The sequence below is a fragment of the Osmerus eperlanus genome, chromosome 6 (assembly GCF_963692335.1).
Source record: "Osmerus eperlanus chromosome 6, fOsmEpe2.1, whole genome shotgun sequence".
NCBI lineage: Eukaryota > Metazoa > Chordata > Actinopteri > Osmeriformes > Osmeridae > Osmerus > Osmerus eperlanus.
Window position 1 is genome coordinate 17172884 of NC_085023.1, and position 21575 is coordinate 17194458.

At 47.3% G+C, this 21575-nt stretch overlaps 2 protein-coding genes across 3 annotated transcripts; one reads left to right on the plus strand and one right to left on the minus strand.

The window, feature by feature from the left end:
• Positions 1-2145: 2145 nt before the first annotated feature.
• Positions 2146-10150, minus strand: fam120b (family with sequence similarity 120 member B). Of its 2 annotated transcripts, none has more exons than XM_062464042.1 (9): positions 8747-10150; positions 8420-8600; positions 8113-8214; positions 7787-7959; positions 7339-7431; positions 5017-5223; positions 4816-4924; positions 2856-3471; positions 2146-2719 (listed from the first exon to the last, which is right to left on the minus strand). In XM_062464042.1, the coding sequence occupies exons 1-9, from the start codon at positions 9833-9835 to the stop codon at positions 2671-2673; spliced, it is 2619 nt and encodes an 872-aa protein (XP_062320026.1). In that variant the 5' UTR covers positions 9836-10150; the 3' UTR covers positions 2146-2670. The 2 variants fall into 2 exon arrangements, with proteins under 2 accessions (XP_062320026.1, XP_062320025.1); XM_062464041.1 differs by having other exon boundaries at positions 8113-8217.
• Positions 10151-14471: 4321 nt separating this feature from the next.
• On the plus strand, positions 14472-20301 carry dld (deltaD). Its single transcript, XM_062464043.1, has 11 exons — positions 14472-14958; positions 15077-15376; positions 15795-15855; positions 15966-16223; positions 16899-16959; positions 17077-17207; positions 17332-17501; positions 17751-17967; positions 18146-18992; positions 19117-19225; positions 19413-20301. Exons 1-11 carry the CDS (start codon positions 14905-14907, stop codon positions 19416-19418), a joined length of 2214 nt encoding a protein of 737 aa, XP_062320027.1. The 5' UTR covers positions 14472-14904; the 3' UTR covers positions 19419-20301.
• The last annotated feature ends 1274 nt before the right edge of the window (positions 20302-21575 follow it).

The window sequence follows — 21575 nt, forward strand, 5'->3', positions numbered from 1 at the left end:
CGGAGGTGACCGGGGCAGGGGGATCTGTTTGAAGACACATTAACACATTAAGACACATTCCCTTTACTGACAGACCATCACACGTCTCCCAGAAGCCCACTGGAGGGTAGGGGGTGGGGTTGTTGTGGAGGAGAGGAGAGATTGTTATAGGCTGAGTTAACCAGTATGAGTGTGTGGGGGTCACCGTGGGCACACTGACCAGAGCATGGTGCGACTGTTTACTTGGTCTGCGCAAAGCTCACTCTCCTTTTTAACTCAACCCACTAAGTATATGCCAACAGTCAGCCAGCACACTGTGCTGCACGCCACTCTGGGGTCTGTTCTCTTTCTTTTTCCTTCTTTGGGTTTTGACTCTGTGGAAGTGGGTCCATAAATACACCATCAACAATCTGGAACCGGTTCCTGATTTCTCTCTGTGAAGAAAAACACTATTTATAGTCTGAGCCATATTTACCCTGAGCTATAAGTGGACAATACAGTTTGCAAGTATTTTTGGCATCCCAGATATGTAACTATTATACTATTGTGAAGTTTTTAACCCCAACACTACAGTTTTCTTTTTGCTACAAGAAGCAACATATGTTTTAATGAAACACTACTACTGATTATACAAAAACATAGATTTTATCCACTCTGTTAGGAACAAGGAACACTCAACCAGTCAGTCCAAAACTGTTGTCCTCCTACATATAAAACTGAGATGACGTTGTTGCTCTAGGTATGGTGTGCAGGAGGGCCATTGTCTTCACCCAACCTCATGCTCTAGGAAACAGACACCATAACCTGCCAAATCCTGGGTTTCGATGCCAGAGAGAGACATGCTGCGCTCCTCCCCCCAGCCTCCCCCTTTTACCCGTCATCCCTCCTATTTACCCCCTTTTGCCTCTCTTCCACACCATTTTCCCTCTTTGTCCACCTCCCTTTTTACTTATCCACCCTTTCACCAATCCTCCATCAAGCCCTCCACCCATTTTCCCCTCATCCTCCCCTAACCCACTGTCTGTACAGTTATGGTCCAGAAGATGGATGTGCCCCCCCCCTCTGCCGCCACCCCCCACCCCCTCCACCCCGCCAGTCACCACATACCCCTACCCCCCTCCCTCCCACCACATCCCTTCTTCCCTCCACCCCCCCACCCCCCCGGCCTTGGCCAGGACCACAGCCCCTGTGGGCCAGAGGGAGACCAGAGAGAGAGAGAGAGAGAGAGAGAGAGAGAGAGAGAGAGAGAGAGAGAGAGGGCCTATATTTACCATTAGCACACAGGCAGCCAGGCCGTAATTAACCAGGATAATTGGGGGCTGTGGAAGCCAGGGAGCCATCGTGCCGCCGCTTCTCTTGTTGTTGTTGATGCCATTTATCCATGTCTCTTTATAGACTAACATGCTAACACGGCTTGTTTAGCTTCACTGTACCGCCAAGGTACGCTAACAGACCCACCGTACGGTTCAGTTTCCAGCCACCAGCATTGTGACTGAGGCCCTAATGTTACACTAACTGACACACTAAAGCTACTCTTTAGAACTTTGTACTGTGCCCGTCCACAGTGAGGTAGCATACCTTCCATGGTACAGCAGTGGGGAAGCAGTATCTCTGAGCCCCTTAGCCAGCCAGAGCCTGTGATCTCACCATTGCTTGATCAACAACCTTCTTGTCATCTTCCCCCTGTCATTAATCAGTCTTTCCTGCTCAGTCTATAGTCTGACACACATGTGAACATATGTGTTCTCACACACACAGCCAGTGTTTTTCATTCCAGTGTGTGAGGCTGTGAGGTGACTCTCTACTTCTCTGTGTGTCATGGAGAGGAAGGAGCTGCTGCTCTCTGACCACTGGCTCTGTGGAACTTTCTCCATATCCTCTTTCCTCTCTGGCTGCTTTTATGATGTCCCTGTGGAAGAATGCATAGGCAGACACACTGGCATAACTACACACACCAGTCAGTCACTGCATTTCTGCAGTCTGTAGTGCAAGGCATTCATATTACATTATGTCAAATTGAGTAGTTATTTTGGAAGGTTTCCAATCCTACTGTTCTGCCTGATGAATGTAGGAAGTAACGTCTACATCCACAACAACAGAGGGGAGAGTTGAAATGGAACTCTCAGGAGATATCAGAACAAATCCGATGACAACTCGGCTCAAGTGACATGTTTCTCTTTTATTTAACCAGCTAAATAAACAGATCAAGAAACAGGTAAATCCACTGACCAGTGCATGTTTGAAGTGGCACACTTCAAGCTTGATTTGGCTAGAGTAACTGCAGCCCCACCTCTCAAACTCTCCCTCCTGCTTGCAAACACTCCATGGGAGAATGCAGCCAATCTTATTCCGCTGAGTCAATACGTCCTAGGATTTGAGATGCTTAATCCCACTGGTTTGCTCTCTCAGACACTTAATCACCTCTGTCATCATCTTCTCCTCTTCTCCTTTGTTTTATCAACTGATCTCTACTTCTTCTTTCCTCTCATCTCAGTCACATTCCAACTGACACCCAGATCTCATTTTTCACCTACTCTACATCTCCTGTAGTTGGCTTGCCAGAGGGCTGACCGGATGGATCAGTGCCCAGGAGTTGTCTAACCCTGCCTGTCAGAGAGATGAATCACAAAGTAGAAATCCCTCTCTCTCTCCCTCCGATCCCCTGTCCCTCTCTCAAACCCTGACCATAACTCAGGGCAGACCTGAGCCAGGGTCCTGAAAGTGATTGTACTGGCTCCACCTGGGATAGGAGACAAACACAAAAAGCGTGTGAAAGGGACCTGATGGATATTAACAGCATCTGGCAATGACAGTGTGTGACAGAAGCAAATGACACTGTTCCATGGCCTTAGTCTAACTCTAAACATGGGGCTCACCTGGGGGCTAGCTGGTATCTCTGTCGGTTGGGGGGTCTGGATCTGGCTCTCGGACTGGAGTGAGCTCCTCCGGGCTGCTGTGTGTCTCTGTGCTGCTGGGTGTATCTGTGCTGCTGGGTGTCTCTGTGCTGCTGGGTGTCTCTGTGCTGCTGGGTGTGTCTGTGCTGGGTGTCTCTGTGCTGGGTGTCTCTGTGCTGCTGGGTGTCTCTGTGCTGCTGGGTGTCTCTGTGCTGGGTGTCTCTGTGCTGCTGGGTGTCTCTGTGCTGCTGGGTGTCTCTGTGCTGCTGGGTGTATCTGTGCTGCTGGGTGTCTCTGTGCTGCTGGGTGTCTCTGTGCTGCTGGGTGTCTCTGTGCTGGGTGTCTCTGTGCTGGGTGTCTCTGTGCTGCTGGGTGTCTCTGTGCTGGGTGTCTCTATGCTGCTGGGTGTCTCTGTGCTGCTGGGTGTCTCTGTGCTGCTGGGTGTCTCTGTGCTGGGTGTCTCTGTGCTGGGTGTCTCTGTGCTGCTGGGTGTCTCTGTGCTGGGTGTCTCTATGCTGCTGGGTGTCTCTGTGCTGCTGGGTGTCTCTGTGCTGCTGGGTGTCTCTGTGCTGCTGCAGTCTGTCAGTGACCGGCTGCCCTGAGGACAACATAGAGACATGCAGCATCTGAAAGCGGATTTAATAACATAGTCCAGACTCTCTGGATAAATATTCGCTGAGGAGACAAAACATGAAATATTCTTCCAAACACAAACCATGCAGTTCTATCCCTGCGACCATCAGCGCCACCGCCATGAAGCCACAAGACACACACACACACACAACCACGCATACGCACACACATGCACACGCGTAAACACAAACAGAAATCCCTGCCAGTGCCCCACAGCAAAACTCTGGGGTAATCATTACTGGCAAGGGTAGGACATTAAACAAAAAAACATTGAAGCAGTGCAAAGTCTACAAAGTGTAACGGCTACATAGCAGAGAAAACCATGTGCAATCAAAGTGTGATCAAAGTGTGTCAACATCCATCAGATGGTGCCCCAGCCATGGCCAAGCGCCTCTTTGTTTGCTTTGCTCTAAACAGTTGTGACAGCCCCACGTTGATCCCAGAGCATGGACTCTTGTTTCGTCTAGATGTAGACTCCTGTTATACAGGGATGCCTCAATGTGTCTAGGACAGGGGGCATTTCACCATCTAGTTAGCAATGTTACTGAAAGCAGAGGAAAGACATGTTTCACCTTTCACCCAAAACTGCACTCTGGCTTGCGGATCAAATTGAATTTGATCAATCTATGATGTTATCGTGTTTTCCATAAATATGTGTACGCAGAATGTTTATCCACTATAAGGATAACCTTATGTACCCTTGCAGCTTAGAATTTATTCATTCATTTATTTATTTATTTACGATAGCAAAAAGGTCATTTGGCAGATAAGCTCAAAGTACAACAGTCTGAGCATGAGGCAGCTACATTGCACATTTAGGCATGTTGCTCAATGTCAGAAATACAAACACATGGATACAATTTAGCTGGTGGGTCTGTCTTTTCATCTACGTAGCAACCACAGGACGCGGGGAGCCATTGCGGAGCAGCGGTCTCGAGGGGCCTTTGTATCGGCCTCGCCATATAGTAATTTTGTTGTCTTGTTATGTTACTTAATATAGAGCCCTGGCATATAAAAAGACAGCCCAGAACCATTCCTGTATGACAAAGCATAGTAAAGAGCCAGGAAGAGCTCTGGGCCTGCTGCCGGACACCCACATGGATTCCATTAACACACTGACTGCTGGGTATTGTAGTCCCAGATGTTGAAACTCCATACAGCCACATCCTCAAGACTACAGCGCCATTTTTTGCTGTTAGGCCACTGTGGTTTGTATCCAGTATTTTGCCTTTATAGACAGAAGATTGAGCTCCATCATCCTGTTATCCTTTCTGTTCTCTCATTGCAGCCCCGGCATGTTGAATCTCACCTGGGAGTGTTCTCCTGTGTCTGGGGATGGACTGGACAATTCTACCCTTCCGTCTGCAGGCCTCTAGAACCTTCTCTCTCAGGCCGACAAACGTGGAGAGCCAGGAGGCCTGGGGTGAGACAATGAGAATAAGAAAAGACAACAACACCAACAACACATGAGGTCTCCTCTTTCTGAAACACACACACACAACCCCCTCACATTGTCCTCCAGCAGCAGGTGGTGGGGTGTGCCAGTGTGTGCCATCAGGTATTTGGAGTGAAAGAGCAGGCCGTCAAAGGTGTGCCAGGGCATCATCCCCTCCATGGCCAGGGGCTGACCACAGGCACTGTTAGCACCCAGCAGATGGGTCAGGCCGCGCACAAACAGAGAGCCCAGCTGGATCGCCCGAGAGTCCACATGAGGAACCTAACAGAGAGGGAGGTGGGGAGGGACAGTGAGAGGGGGGAGAGGAGAGGGGGTGAGAGGGGGTTCGATAGCACAGAGAAATGACTGAAAGGGCACCTGCAGGAGCAGGTGACTACGGACGCAGTAGCAGCAGGCAGATGTGAGTGTGTGTGTGTGTGTGTACCGGCTATCAGGCAGCTGCTGCTCTGAGATTAGAGATTACATTGATCACTGATTTACTGTATATCAAATGCCTGTCATGGGTCAGGATGTGTGTGTATGTGTGTGTGCTCATATATGTCTGTGTGTTGTTTGTGTGTGTGTTAACACACACACACAAACAAACACACGCTCAACCAGTCTCCTTGCATACCAGTCTTTTTATCTCGGCCTGTCTGCCTGCCCACCACCTGCTCCAACTCAAACAGAGCCTAAACTATTACAAACAAAAAGACTGCTTCACCTACAACAAACAAAGAAACACCAGCCCCTTAGGCCCTGCAGGCACACTGGCCAAGACAAAGACCGCTTATCTCATCTGACACACACAGCAGTACGCTAACACACACACACACCCACAAGTCTGTCTTTCGGAGTACATCCAGATTAGTGTGGTAAACAGACAAGTGTGCATGACTGTTCACACACGGATAGAAGCAGTTCAATCTCAGTGCCTGTACTCGTGGGGGGGACCCCTGGCTCAGTTGAGGGCCAGTTTGGAGCCTGAGTGGGCACATTCTCTCAGTGTGACTGTGCATAGAGGCAACAGCCCGGAAGATGTCCCTGGAGAGACCTCTACCATCTGGCTACCACTCTTAACCACCCTAACCCCCCCCCCCCCTCCCCTCCTCTTTTCTCCTCTCCTGATACACCCTGCCGTCAGACCTCCCCCTCCCTTTCTCCCCGTTCCAGGCAGATGTGACAGTATCTGTCCTGGTGGGAGCCAAACAATGGTTTGAGGCAACAGGTGTGTGTGTGGAGTGCTGGAGTGTACACACACACACACTTTTCTAATGACCTTTTTCAGCCCAGCCATTCAACACCTGCTGCCAGAGTACCCTTTAACGTGACATCTGTCAACCACAAACACACTTTTATTACCACACATACTCCAGCGTCTACTGTTTCACTGTGAATGTTCCTAATCCTGGAACATAAACAAACACACCTTCACAACAAACACAACTTGGGGTGAGCACAAAGTAGGCACCAAACTAAGACAATGAAGTTGAAGGTTACTGACGTAGATGGACATATATTTAGTTAACTTCCATTACGTCGAGGTTCAATAACGTTTTCAAAGTGTTACAGAAAACCCTGGGTGAACCTTTTTATCCAACTTCCATTGAGTTGGAAGAGGAGGGGGTCGTGGAGAACAGTTAGAGTTTCTACTAGGAGTAGCGGGCGTAGCAGCGTTTAAATCGGGCAGCCTGGAGCGTAAATAGCCCTGTGGTTGTTGTCAAGGACAGCTTGGAGGCTGTCGCCAGGCAAAGCAGCACATCGTTCTGAGGATCTGACCACAATCACAGTCATTTAAGGAGGAATGTCGCAAAATGTCTCCCCCCTCAGTACTTTCCACCGCCAGGCCTTCATATATTGTGAAATAATTCTTTTTTTTGTGGGTTTGTCAATATGTCGCAAGAACCCTCCCCTCCTCATGTTGACCTCCTGAGAGGGCATTATCTAAAGGGTCTTTTTGTTTACTAAAGCTCACTGATGGAAGAAGGAATCCTCTTACTTGTATAAATACAGCTCCATATCCCAGAGACACTTCAACTCTGGAAGACTTTTAAATAAAAATCCCTAAATGAATGCTCAATTTGAGGCTTAGACCTAATTATTGTGTACAGATGAGCAGTAGAAAATGCTAATTAGTCAAACTAAATGCCATAATTAAGAAGTAAAAATAAACAGAGCTAAAAGACTTAGAAGGGTGGTTGAACTGAAATCAGTTTGAGGGAAAAGAGTCGGCCATGTATGTGCAGAGCACCAAAAACGACACAAAGACTTTTGACATTTGGTTAAGATGTAACGACGCAGGCCCATCTGGGGATGCAGAGGTCCACTAGTGACACATTTGTTGGCCAAGCAAGCAGACACGACCACGGCCAGTAGATATCAGCCGTGTGAACTCACTGCAGTGTGTCGTAGCTGCGTGGGGCTCTTGGACCTGAGACAGACGGCCTGGCTCAGATAGGCGTCTACATCCTCCAGACTGAGGCGCTCCACCTGAGGACACACACACACACACAGAGATAGATAGACAGACATGAGGAGAGAGGACTGTTCATTAGACTAATCACAAACACAAGGCCTTGCGTTCAAAACAAACAGCTGTGAATGAGAAAGCACTGGAGGTGCATGAATAATGTATTAAGGCCTTGGAGAGCAGAGAAGAGTACTACTATTGTCCTCTATCAGACACTGATAGCCTTCATTGTCTGGAGAGAACCCCAAATAAGACCCGGGTCATAGCGCTACTACTGTCCCCCCTCTTATAGGTGCACTTGGAAGTGACAGTGAAAGTCTCAGGGTTTGTTTAGGTCTGTGTTGAGGGAAAGCCAGGCCTGAACCCAGCCCTCACCTGTTTGGTGATGTAGGTGACCAGACAGAGTACCGCCAGGAGAGAAACTTCTAGTTGGCCCTGCTCCACTGACAGCTCCTCACAGCCAAACATTGACAAGAAGCAAGTCAGGCGGAGACTAGATGATTCCGAGTCCTGCCCAAACCACAACACCTTCAGATCTGGTTGTCCACCTAGATGGTAGGAAAGCATAACAGAAAGCATAAGATATGATCACAATGTAGGATGAAAACACTTTGTATTCCTGAAAGCCATCATTGAGTAAAAGACGGAGTAGTCACAGGTGGTCAGTAGTCTCTTTTGTTGGTCTTGCAGATCTACTGTACCTGAGTGGGTGAGGGGTGCAGGAAAGACTATGTTGGGCTGCTTCAGTTGGCTGTTGGGGGACACAAACCACTCTTTGACTGTTGGGACATCTCCATTGCTGTCTGCTTAAAAAAACACGAGGAAATTACAAGATATAATGACTCACATACTACACACTTAACTAGTTGTTCAACAACAGCATGTGTAATACAGTTGTTTTTGTATCTCCATAAAATCGCCTACAAACATTCAACTCCCTGTATCCAGCACAAGGCAATGAGAAAAAGCATCCAGAAGCAACATTTCCAGTGGGTTAGCAACAGGCACCTGGGTGTGTTGGGAGCAGGATTCCGTAGATCTGCTCCCTGCATGGCTGAAACACCAGAGCCTGGGGAGCCAGATCCTCATCCTCCTTATCCTCCAGGGTGTTACTGCACTCCACCATGCCGTTGTACAGCACGTTGTACACCATGAAACACTCGCATCGCGCGTGCTTCTCCCTGGCTGCCTGTCAGAGAGAGAGAACGGTGCAGTTGACTCCCTATGAACGGTCACACAACATGATTGATGTGTGGGATGATGGACAAACGTGTACGCCACATTGAGGAGTAATGGTTTGTGCGTGCCACATGTTTAGCTGGTTATACTGTTTACCTGGAGGACTTCCGGGCAAACGTATCTTTCCATTGCACACACAGGACTAGGAGGAAAGGAGGAAACTAGACCCTCCCACAGTGACTGCTGCCCTGGCAGTAGGTAGTACTGCAGTCCCATCTGCAGCACCTGCCTGTCTGAGTCTGATAGATCCAGACCTGCAGGACCCAGGCATCCCCGGGAGGAGAATATGAGCTGGGCTACAGCCAGGACCTTCTCCCTCAGTGGTGGATCAGAGCATTGATGCGTCTTGCGGTAGATCGCCAGGGCTCTGCTACGCACATGCTGCATCCTTGCTTCTGGCACCACATCGTTTCCAAGGAGACATGCCAGGAGCGGGAGCTCTGCCATGTGCAGTTTGAGGGCGTGGCAGAGGCAGTCTCTGGAGTACATCATTGTGGTCATGCGGTCCAGACACAGCTGGTTGACTGACAGGTAGGGGGCACTGTCATAGATGAGAAAGTCAGAGTCCTGACCCAGTATGCCAATGCAATTGTGCTGAAGGGCGAAGGTAGCAATCTCATAGTCAGCCTCTCGTACAGAGCAGTGGACCTGTTGGCCCAGGGAGCGCAGAGCGAAGAGGGAGAAGGTGGCCAGTGCCGAGGGCAGACAGAACAAGTCCCGGCCTGGCTGCTGGCCCTGCCTCTTCACATGGGTGAACAGTCTAGAAATGTCCCTGTTTACCCTCTGCCTCCGCTTAACCCACTCTGCCCTCTTCTGTTCCTCTACTACACCATCAAAGAAGAATACTAGGTGGATCCCTGCAGACGTGAAGGCCCCCACCCACTCCTTCAGCAGGTGGAGAAAATGCTTCCACTGACCCCCATGGACCCAGGCCGGACAGCTGTACCACTGCCTCACACAGGCCATACCGTCCACCACTAGTGTAGGAGGATTGGGGTCACTTGTTGAGGGTTGATTCCTGACATGCTGGCTGGCCAGTTCTTGGAGGTGCACTGGCATACAGCCCTCTTGACAGCACTGTTCAGTGAAAGACTGCAAGCCCTTCACACCCATCTCTGCTCTGAAATACGATATAGGGCTATAGGCCTTTAATTGTACAGTAATCCAATAATGTTCAGGATACATGCATGATGCTGTCACTCCCACTTCTGACTATGTCTGATAATCACGGAATTACAGTATTTTTCATGTATATTCGTTAAAACAATGGCATGCGTGTGTGCTGCATGCTAAGCAGAATGCTAACAGACCTTCCGATATGTGAAAATCCCTGCCTCACTATCCTATAGTGAGTCAGGTGAGAGAGTTTGGGTAAAGAGTTTAGATGACAAATACACCCCTAATTCTTCTTAAAGTAAAACCTAATGTCTAATACAGATACTTGTAATATCTTGCTAGAGACTTCAACGACGCTGCTAGCTAGTCAGCCTACGATTTCCTGTTTTGGCACGCTGTATTACGTCACCACGCAGCAGCTCAACAGCTCTTGTAAACAAGATACACGTGCGGACTCAACTCTCCTAAAATGTTTAATGTAGACCTGACTTAATATTTGTAACATTTTATATAATAATTCAGTACATTTTGTTAACCATTTAGGGGTTTAATTTTTCTCATAAGGAATTTTGTCATTTCGAAAATGAATGTTTTCCTATGTCCTAGGCGCAGAAAGGCTCATCAATGAACAATGTGTTTCTAAATGTTGTAGCGTATCTATTAATTTCGCATTTTAAAAAAATCAATTGGTGAACTATACTTTATTGGTAAGAATAACTTTATGGACACAACTGTGTTGTTGAGATGAGAGAGATCATACAGGATTTATATTGCAGCGCACACAAAGCCTATTGTCGCGTTCTCTTGCAAAGTGTGAATGGGTAAGACCATATGCGCGCTGTCACTGCAGGTGACTACATCTGTTCATCACTGGGCAGATGCTCGGCAGGACACGGGGAGTCTTTCTAAAGGGGCACCGCCCCGTACAAATCCGCCATTCAGAGAGACGGCTCAGTGTCGTAATTCAGATTGCCTTGCCGGAATTGGGGGTGAAGAGCTCATTTAACGACTACCTGATGGCATCCTCCAAAAAGACACAGCTCTCTCGTCCCAAGAGTGCAATACTTTGGGGCATGGGGAGGTCTTCAGTGTAATGCATGAACAGTTTTACAATTGACAAAAGGTAAAATACTTGTAGCCTAACGGGGTGTGGATCCAACATAATATAATTCCCAACCTGCTGCCTTATTTTCCCAAAGGAGCGACTGTTTTGATTTGCAGGCCCACTCACTATTGATCGGCTCATCCCCTCTCCCCTTGGATCTGTTCATTCTCTCTTCTCCTCCCCCAAGACCGTGGTTGACTCAGGGAAAAACAAAACGTACTGAACAGAGGAGGCAGATGCTCTTCGGAAAGCACGCGACTGCCCTCAACTCTGCAGAAGAATTCATGAGTGGTTCAGCAGTTAACCCCATCCGTCCGGAAAGAATGCACACACACACACCACAAACAACGGTTCTAACCTCCCACCCCCTGACCCCAGAGACACATGAGGGCAGAATGGTCACTGCACCGATCCCTTGTCCATGGAGCAGCTGGCCGAGTTAATCCCACTTGTTGTGGACAAACGGGCCCAGGGATCACAGGTAAGCACATGGGTTTTGTCATTAAAATAGGGGTATAGGCTTAAAGCCAACAGATGATTCGCTATCAGGTTTCTGATATTAGGGCGTCAATGATGCTGCACGAGCTTATCCATCATCTGCGAGTTGGCGGAGCCACGCGACACATTCTTTATTATTCTAATCAGCGCGAGCCTCCGCAGCATCACACAGGATGCCGACACCAACCCCTTTGTCTCGTAAGAAATCTATAGAGGGCAGAATGTTCAGCACCACTAAGCAAGTAACGTCCTCTTTGCGCTCAACTCATTATAATAAAATGCCCAGTCACGACCTCACCTGTTGCCTCACAGATATTGGACACAAAATGTTTTTAAAAAGTTGATTGAAGGGCTTATCCCAATTCCAAAATTATTCATATTGTAGCTATTCTCAATATTGTATATAAAACTGTATATTTCTCTTTAACTTTACAATGGGAAACTGACTGTAACATGTAGGCTATATTCCGTTTAAATGTAGCCTACAACGTGATTATAGTCTCATTAAGACTTCCGATTAATCGATTTACCCCCGTTGCTATCCCTTCGTTATGGTGTGATGTTCTCTGTGTTTATGTTCCCACGAGCGATCTATCCGCAAAACCGCAGTTCTGGCTTCCCTAACCATATGGCCAGCATCATACCGTTGCACACTCTTCAAAATGCTTCCACTTCAATTTGGATGAAGACTGTGGAATATGTAGGGAGACAGTAGAGACATGCAGTTGAGATTGGGGGGGTAAAAACGCCATTTGGTGAGGAGCAGATGGCTGGCTTGGGGGGCTGTCCGCGTCCAAAGGCGTGTCGTGCCCTTCAGATGGAATCCCCAAGGGCTCTCCCTTGTATTCCAAATCAATGAAAATTAAAGCGCAAAGAAAAGATGAATGGTCAGAGCTCGAGTCCCTCCTTTGTTCCTTGGAGCTACTGGTGGGCAGGAGTTAAAGTACAACAGCCTCCCATAGAAACACTTAGGTTAAACAGTCTCTCCATAGTCCACGTTCAGAAAGAAGGGGGAGTGCGAAAAGGGAGCTTTCTGCTTGATTTAACCAAGACAGAATCGCGTGGCATAAATTATATTTGAAAAGAATAAGTGTAGTGCGCATGATTCTGAGGATTTTTACCATGCCTTTCAGTTACGCTTTGCCGGCGTAATCGGGAAATGTGTGCCACGTCAATATAATAAATGCCCCATGGTATACGAGGATAGAAGAGAGGGTTGACCGGGGAAGTGTCAGACGCGTAAAACCTCAAACATGCGGATTTAATGCAGGCTGTAAAGGCTCGCAAAACTGCAACATTAACAGCGCCACCACGGATTACTGAACGTGAACAGGGGTTGACTCATCCATTAAGTAAACCAGAATTATATTAAGCACTGTGATTAAACACCTGAGCAAAACTGTATACTATGCCATGACAACCCCCCTCCCTCACCTCCCCCTCCCTCACCTCCCCCTCCCTCACCCCCCCTCCCTCACCCCCCCCCCCTCACCCCCCCCCCCCCCACCCGCTGCACACACTTCTTTTTTTGTTGTTGCATGGGATACAAATGCACTCCTTGTTTAGGAACGCGTTACGTGCTCAAATGCCGTTGCTGCCGCGCGCCAAATATTGAAATGTCGTTTCAATTAGCGTCCTAATTAAGACCACCCTGATTTTCTCTGTCTTTCTCTTCCTCCTTTCTCTTATCTTTCATTTCTACTATCTTTCGCTTTTCTCTCCCTCTCTCTGCCTCTCCACCCCCCCCCCCTTTCTCTCTCTGTCTCCTCTCTCTCTCTCTGTCTCCTCTCTCTGTCTCCCCCCCCCCCCTCTCTCTCTCTCTCTCTCTCTCTCTCTCTCTCTCTCTCTCTCTCTCTCTCTCTCATACACATACCCACACAAACAAGCATGAGCGCGCCCGCGCGTATGCACACAATTACAGAGTAATCAGATTAGAGCAACTAGCTAGACATCAACAAGTGCAAACGTTCTCTTTCAAGTAAATAACATTCTCCGCTAATAACAAGTAGTCCATAGCCCACATTTATAAAACGTAGGGCTACGTACTAAAAAACTTGAGAGACAGAAGACTTCAAATCTGAGATGGCAAACTACTTTTTTTGAGACATTGTTGTAACGGCCGCGTGCGCCGAGGGGAGCTCTCTCTCCCTCGTGTATTGTGGAGAGAGCAGGTGCTGCAGCCTGAATTACCATACAGCTGAAAGCACAAAGACCAAACTTATTCTTCCCCCGCGCGCACAATAACAAAGTGCCTTAATGACAGCCACGCGAGCGACACACACCAGAGCAGTTTTTACTGCCCCACCTAAGTGTAAGATGAAAAAATCAACACAAGTCACCCCAGGTGTTTTACAGTAAAACGAATAGTTATCCTCTAAGATCCTGTGAAATATATGTATGTTTATTGTAGGGAAATGTTCATTAGGATAGTGTGACCAACTATAAAATGAGGTTTACGTAATAATATTTACATGAGGTCTTATACAATAAATTTGTAAAACTTTATTTGGGCTTTGTCTTTATTTCCAAAGACATGCTTTCAATAAACAAACCTGTATTATATTATTGAATATGTCCAACACAGTCTTGTGATTTTAGTCTATGTGTTCCTTATAATTGAAATCGTCTGGATAGATTGTAGGCCAAACTAAAATTAAAATAAAATATTTTCATTCAATATCACAAACAAAAGTTTTGCGGTTACAAGAATAAAAAAAGAAGCCATAGAGATAGTCAGTGGCGTGCTCCCGTCGCAGGCTCCTACTTGGAAGGGGAGGGTTACAGTACTCTGGATCTCACCATGTGGAGATGCCCTGTGATGCAATTTGAGGTTTTATGTCAGAACGGGGGATGTAAAGGATTCTGGAGGTAAAATTTTGTTGGAATGTAAATGGGAATGTTCTGTGCCATGTGGAAGGGTTGCACATTTAACAGCTCAGTGACCATTTGGCGATCTTTTGAGGGGGAGGTTTTCCAAAAGTGTCCCCCTTTGTGACAGCTCGGGACAGAGAGGAGAGTAGCTGATTTGCATCTCATTACCCTAGCAGTCGTGGGCCGTATATAACCGGCGGAAGGCTGACTGGCACTTCAGACACACGCAGTTACAAGCAGGTTGAACTACCGACAGAGTCGTGGGGCAATTGTTTTGGATCGCTAACCTTTCGCTCATTGTTGATCAAGTGGAAAATAAACCAGACACGCGCTGTCTGATTTTGCACCCTTTAGTCAGAATCTGAATTGAACTGCAATATTCAATAATCGGATTGGAATTTACGCCTCTACAAGGAATTTCGACTTAATTCCCCAAACTTTCACTGGGATTTTTGGCCGTCACTGTGGGGGATTACTGTATGTATTGGTCATATCAGAACATAACCAGAAAATCTGAGTGAAGGGACCAGAAGAAGACGGAACGAATCCTTTAGTTGGACTTTGATAGATGAAAATAACTTTCTCGATGATTGTTTGAGCTGGGTCATAGGCACACTGCCCAGGCTCGTGGAACTCTACCTATTTATTTAAGATCTTCAGCACAATGGGACGCCAGTCGCTCCTGTTCGCTGTCAGCATTTGTGTCTTCATATGCCAGGTAACATTCTTCTTCTTTTTGATTGATTCGTAATTAGGTAGCCTATCATTTGCGTATGTTTATATTCAGCAATAAACGTTTGAATAAACAATTTCGAAATGTTTTGTTTTGTTTACAGGGTTTGTGTTCTGGGGTTTTCGAGTTAAAGCTCCAAGAGTTCCTCAACAAGAAAGGAGTAACGGGCAATGCAAATTGCTGCAAGGCAGGTTCTGCGCCTGGATTTCTGCAATGTGAATGTAAAACGTTCTTTCGGATCTGTCTGAAGCACTATCAGGCCAATGTGTCACCGGACCCCCCCTGCACCTACGGGGGAGCTGTGACTCCGGTACTTGGGTCCAACTCCTTCCAAGTGCCTGAGAGCATCGCAGACAGCTCCTTCTCCAACCCTATCCAGTTCTCTTTCGGCTTCACATGGCCGGTGAGTGTAAACTTTGACTTAACGTTTGTTGAATTTCTGAAGTAGCCTACCATTAATTTACAAATGGACATATTAACTTTTGGCTTTGTTGGTTATGTATGAAAAGTAATAGAAGTGATAAGTAGGTTTAATCCTAGAAACGTGTGAGGGGGGGTTGAGTACGTTTACCAAAAGCTATCAGGGTGGGAAACTTCACATCCTCAGAGTTGGCATATCATTGGCAGCTCTGCGTGAAATTCCAAAACGTTTCATTTTACAGCTGTGAGTAAGTGTGAAAGTGGAAGAATGAGGTGTGAGTAGGTAGCACTCCTCAATGCTAATCAACAGGAGTATTAGCCTAGAGTTTATAGACCGTCTTTTAACGTTTGCTTGCAAGCAAGACTTATTTGACCTAGAACAATTCTGTTCATTCCAACAGGGAACATTCTCTCTCATTATTGAGGCTCTACAGACTGACTCGGTGGACGACCTCACAACAGGTAGGCAAAAGAGAGCAACAGGTTACCACGTTGTAACCCATCCAGTGTCAACAAGTCAGTAGGCTATCATTGATGGATCGATTGTAAATTAGTTTATTGATTCATTTTAGACAACCCCGAGCGCCTCATCAGCCGTATGACCACCCAGAGACACCTGACGGTTGGGGAGGAGTGGTTCCAGGACTTGCAGGCAGGCGGAAGGACAGAGCTGAAGTATTCCTACCGATTCGTGTGTGATGAGCATTACTATGGAGAGGGATGCTCTGTGTTCTGCCGTCCGCGCGATGACGCCTTCGGTCATTTTACCTGCGGTGAACGTGGCGAAATCATCTGCATCTCAGGATGGAAAGGACAATACTGCACGGAACGTAAGTTCACAGATGTATCATTAGTATGTATTACACTTTTAATGCCATGCCACCCCATCTTAATTTTGTCATCTGAGAATTAATGATTACATTTTACAAAAATACTGACTGTCTAAATAATGTATATAGGCGAATTTAAATCTGAGAAATTTGTCCGAGTTATCACACGCGTGCCATAGATTAAATGTAATGGCTGATTGGCTACTTGGCGGTGTGCTCGGCGTTGATTGGCTTTGCGCGGTGCGGTATTGTTGAGAGCGGGCAGCTGCTGAGTGAGAGTAGACAATGGAGCAGCTGTCCACCCTGGCACCGTGCAGGCCAGCTGGCCCGGCCGCTCTTATCTAGCCCGACTCACTCGGGGACATGAAGGGGAGGGGCTGGGAGAGCAGGGAGAAAAAAGGGACTTCTGACCCATAGTTAGGAGAAAAAGAAGTCTTTGTGTGGGAGTCTTTTGTGTGGGAGCAACTGTGTTAAGCAGCATGTTGGTCCCCCTGGTGACGAGAGGAGCATATTTTTCTAGGTAACGGTTGAGGGGGCCACCAGCTCAGTGAGATGAATCAACTAGTGTTTACTGAACAGCCCCAATCTGAAAAGAGGCTGGCCTGTTGTATAAACACACATGCTCCAGACTGTTAGATTCCCATGATTCACATGTGGTCTTTCTCTCATCTTTAGCGATCTGCCTGCCAGGCTGTGATGATGAGCATGGTTTCTGTGACAAGCCCGGAGAGTGCAAGTAAGTCAGACACTGTTCATCTCCCCTTGATGTTAAAGCAAATGCCTCGACCACCCACTGTTGCAGTTGACCTAACTTGCGTGAATGAGTATCTGACCCGTCTTGTTGCTGTTGCAGGTGTAGAGTGGGCTTCAGTGGGCGCTACTGTGATGACTGTATCCGCTACCCAGGCTGTCTCCATGGCACCTGCCAGCAACCATGGCAGTGCAACTGTCAGGAGGGTTGGGGAGGCCTGTTCTGCAACCAGGGTAAGTGCTCTCTCTACGGTCACCCAACACGGCTCAAATATGTTGTGAAACTTCCTGGATAGGCATAAGTGTATCTGCTGAAAGTCAGAGACATTAATCAGTATGTGCTGTTCGTCTGTTTCAGACCTGAACTACTGCACCCACCACAAGCCCTGCATGAACGGGGCTACCTGTACCAACACAGGCCAGGGCAGCTATACTTGCACCTGTCGCCCAGGCTTCTCTGGGGCCAGCTGTGAACTGGAGGTGAACGAGTGCTCCGGTAACCCCTGCAGGAATGGAGGAAGCTGCATGGTAAGTGGCCCCGCGTCTCAAAACTCATACTTTTACTTTTGTAATTTTAATACAGACTGCAGCTGCTTTTACAAAGTATGTACTGTAGTGTCTGAGGCTGGTCCTGGAGCTGAGAAAGTGTGCATGCATCCTGAGAAACAGCATTTAAAAACAGGGTCAAACGACCATGTATTTTAAATGATGAATGAAGAAACTATTTTGCCCGGTTAACATCATGTTAATAACAACCTCTCAACTGTCTTCTTACAGGATAAGGAGAACACCTACAAGTGTACCTGCCCGCCGGGTTTCTATGGAAACAACTGCGAACTGAGTGCCATGACGTGTGCGGACGGGCCGTGCTTCAACGGGGGACGCTGTGCGGACAACCCTGAGGGTGGCTACTTCTGCCAGTGTCCTCCGGGGTACGCTGGCTTCAACTGTGAGAAGAAGATCGACCACTGCAGCTCAAACCCCTGCGCTAATGGTACGCACACTCATCGTGAACCGTGCTCGAAGAGACCTTGTGGACTTTGTAATACCCTGTGATCTGATATGCTGTGTTATTAGCATCTAACACGTCATGCATCGACGGCAAGTTGACTGTTCCCTGTGATACATTTCGAGGCAGAGAGTTAAGTGTGTGCGTCTGTGTGTTGTTATAGGTGCTCAGTGTGTCGACCTGGTCAACTCCTACTTATGCCAGTGTCTGGACGGCTACTCAGGCGCCAACTGCGAGGACAACGCTGACGACTGTGGCGTCTACCCCTGTCAGAACGGCGGCACCTGTCAGGACGGCATGAACGACTACACCTGCACCTGCCCTCCCGGTTACACCGGCAAGAACTGCAGCGCTCCCATCAGCCGTTGTGATCACAACCCCTGCCACAACGGCGCCACCTGCCATGAGAGGAGTGGCCGCTACGTGTGTGCCTGCGTGCCCGGCTACGGTGGACATAACTGCCAGTTTCTTCTCCCAGAGGCCTCTCAGGGCCAGCCAGTGGTGGAGGGACCTGACCGCCGTTACTCGGTAGACAATGACGACGAGGAGGAGGGCGGCTTCCCCTGGACAGCCGTATGTGCCGGGATCTTCATGGTGCTTCTTCTTCTGATTGGCTGCGCTGTGCTGGTGGTGTACATCCGGGTGAAAGTTCAGCAGAGGTCACAGCATGGAGACAGCCAAAACGAGAGCGAGACCATGAACAACCTGACCAACAACTATCACCGTGGAGACAAGGAACTGTCTGTCAGCGTGCTGGCACCTGCCCAGGTGAAGAACACCAATAAGAAGGTGGACTACAATTCCGACAACCCCGGGGCAGAGAGGAATGGGTACAAGGCCCGATACTCTGCTGTGGATTATAACCTGGTGCATGAGCTCAAGCCTGAAGAGACATGTAAAGAGGACCAAGAGAAGAGCGAAGCCAAATGTGAAGGTCTGGACAGTGATCTGGAGGACAAACTCAGTTCAACCAGTTACGACTTCACATCACACAGAAAAACACTGAATAGGTAAATAATCGACGATCGCTGCTATTTGCTTCATTGTGGTGTGGATGGCAAAACGTATGTTCCAACAGCTCGTTCAATAAGGGTGTCTTTGGTGCTAAGGTATTTTTTTGCTTTGTATTCACAGCGACACCTCAGAGAAGAAATGTGCAGAAGAGTCGTCATGCAGCGACAGCAAGTACCAGTCTGTGTACGTCATATCTGACGAGAAGGATGAATGTATCATCGCAACTGAGGTGAGTTCTCACCACGTGTTCACAGCCCATGAAACCCAACAAAAACACGTTCTAGAACGTATCAGGACGAACAATTCATGGTCTTAACTGAGAAGCCTAAATGCCGAGTCTGCCTGTGAGATTGTAGTAATGCTAGTTTCTGACGCAGCAACTGAAACTGACCTCGTCCATCCTTTCTGTTTTCCAGGTGTAACACCAGACCCTGAGCAGTAGCTCATCTTCTCAACAGGAGGTTTTACTCCACCTTTATGCTGCTCAAACCCAGAGGGAAGGTGTCCCTCATTGTGACTGCTGCTGCTGTTAGACAGTACCTGGTAGGACTGACCCGAGTACTAGACTATGTCGTACTAACTGAATACTGTGTAAGTACTGCCATAGTACTGCGTATACATTGTGGTCGCCCATGTGCTGTGTAGTACTAGTTTAATACTGGCTGAGACGTGGACAGAGGTCTGTCAGGCTGAGCTGGTTCTCAGCTGGAGGGGGACCAAGGACTTCAGATCCAGGATGATGTTGTTGGGCCATACTGGCCTATGTCACTCTCTCTCTAGTAAAGTTTCCCAGGAACGTGCGTTATGGACTAATAGTTGGACTGCCTTGCTGTTGGGACAGTTTTACCTCATTGCACTATGGAGGGCTGTGTTGTATTTAAAGATAGTGATGTGAGTTGCTGACTGTGTATGCGTGATGAGTATGATGCACTGCCTATGGCCCTCTCAGCCTGTTTGTCTGTATATGGCAGGTAGGGGAAAGAAGACACTGCCTTCATGTTGGTTCAAATACTGTTGATGCTGTTTGTTTTTTAAAGAAGAGGATGTATTCTTTTAATTTAATGTCTTTATTTGTGTTACATTTGTTATGATTTTTGTGGAGTTCAATTTGATATAATTTAAGTTACTTTTTTGTTTTACAAATATATGTCTAATGTATATAAGGCACTTCAGAACACTGTGACTGTGTTTTCCAACAGAAATGTATTTAAAATGAAGCGTTGTACAGAACCTATTGGAATTGTTTTATAACTGTTGAAGCCCATGAAGGAAATCAGCGAAATATTTTTCCAAAATAAATGATGTATGAAACAATGAAGAAGTGTAAGTGTGTTTGTCTGCTTGTCGACTGTAAACGCTTGACAAATCCCATTTGGAATGGCGAGTGCATAAGATACATAGCAGAACTGTTGAGCCAGGAGATATTCCTGGCCTGATGCTACAGGCGAACTGTCTCCATGCGGTGCTTCACTAAGTGAGACAAAGACACACCCCGTAATCACTGATTACTACCCTCCTCTTGATGGCCGAGTATTTTTAGGAAGAAAGAACCCTCTGACAAAAACAGAAACCACCCCTGGAAGAAGGACCGCTGGAAGGCCTTCAGCTCACTGTGAACCTTGGTGTCATTTAGGAAGGTTGGGTGGTAACGGTGACCGCCACTACATACTCATCAAAGACTCATCTGGTTCACACACAAGTGCTCTCTCTCTCTCTCTCTCTCTCTCTCTCTCTCTCTCTCTCTCTCTCTCTCTCTCTCTCTCTCTCTCTCTCTCTCTCTTCTCTCTCTCTCACAAGCACACACACACACACCCTCACATACACAGACACACACACGGCAGGCCCAAAACCACAAAGAGCACTGTGAAGAAAGTCAAGAGAAAATGGCAACATTCCTAATCGGTTCATCTGTACGTGTATCTTTTATAGAAGAGTGATGTGCCATCATCTCATCAGTGTCTGTGTGCGTGTCTTTATGTGAGCATGTGTGGAAGTAATTTGACACCATGTCTGATCAAGACACTTGGCATGGGAAAGGCATGGCATGGGAAAGGTTGGATACCTAGACAGATTATCTGAAAATTAAAGTCAGGTGACAATAGCTTTTTATGTACATTTAAAGCATACACAATCCTTTTACGATGCTTTGGTATTTAAAGTCGATCAAACATCTAAACCAAACCGTACATTACTCATCTAATTACTGTAACGCAGCTGTGCTTCCTCCACAAGTATAGTTTAAATGTTACATCCAGCTTGTCTGTGTCTGTTTTGTTTACAACTGAAATGATGTGAAAGTTAAAACCATCCAGAGAGGAGCGAGCGGTGAGAGAGTTTGCCTGTGAAAGCAGGGGGAGCAGAGCCACAGCAATACAGACTAGTGAAAAGTATTTGCTTGTATTACACAACTGTTGGCCAGTTGTTTTCACATACCATGCTAAGCTTTTAACTTAACTTTTTCACTGACACAATGGCTTTTCGCTGAGTTGGAAAATATCAGGAGACAGGCCTAAAGCAGGCTTTTGTTTCTTCATTCTGTGCAGCCCGTCTCACTGCCTCACGCCCAATGGGGTGTATCT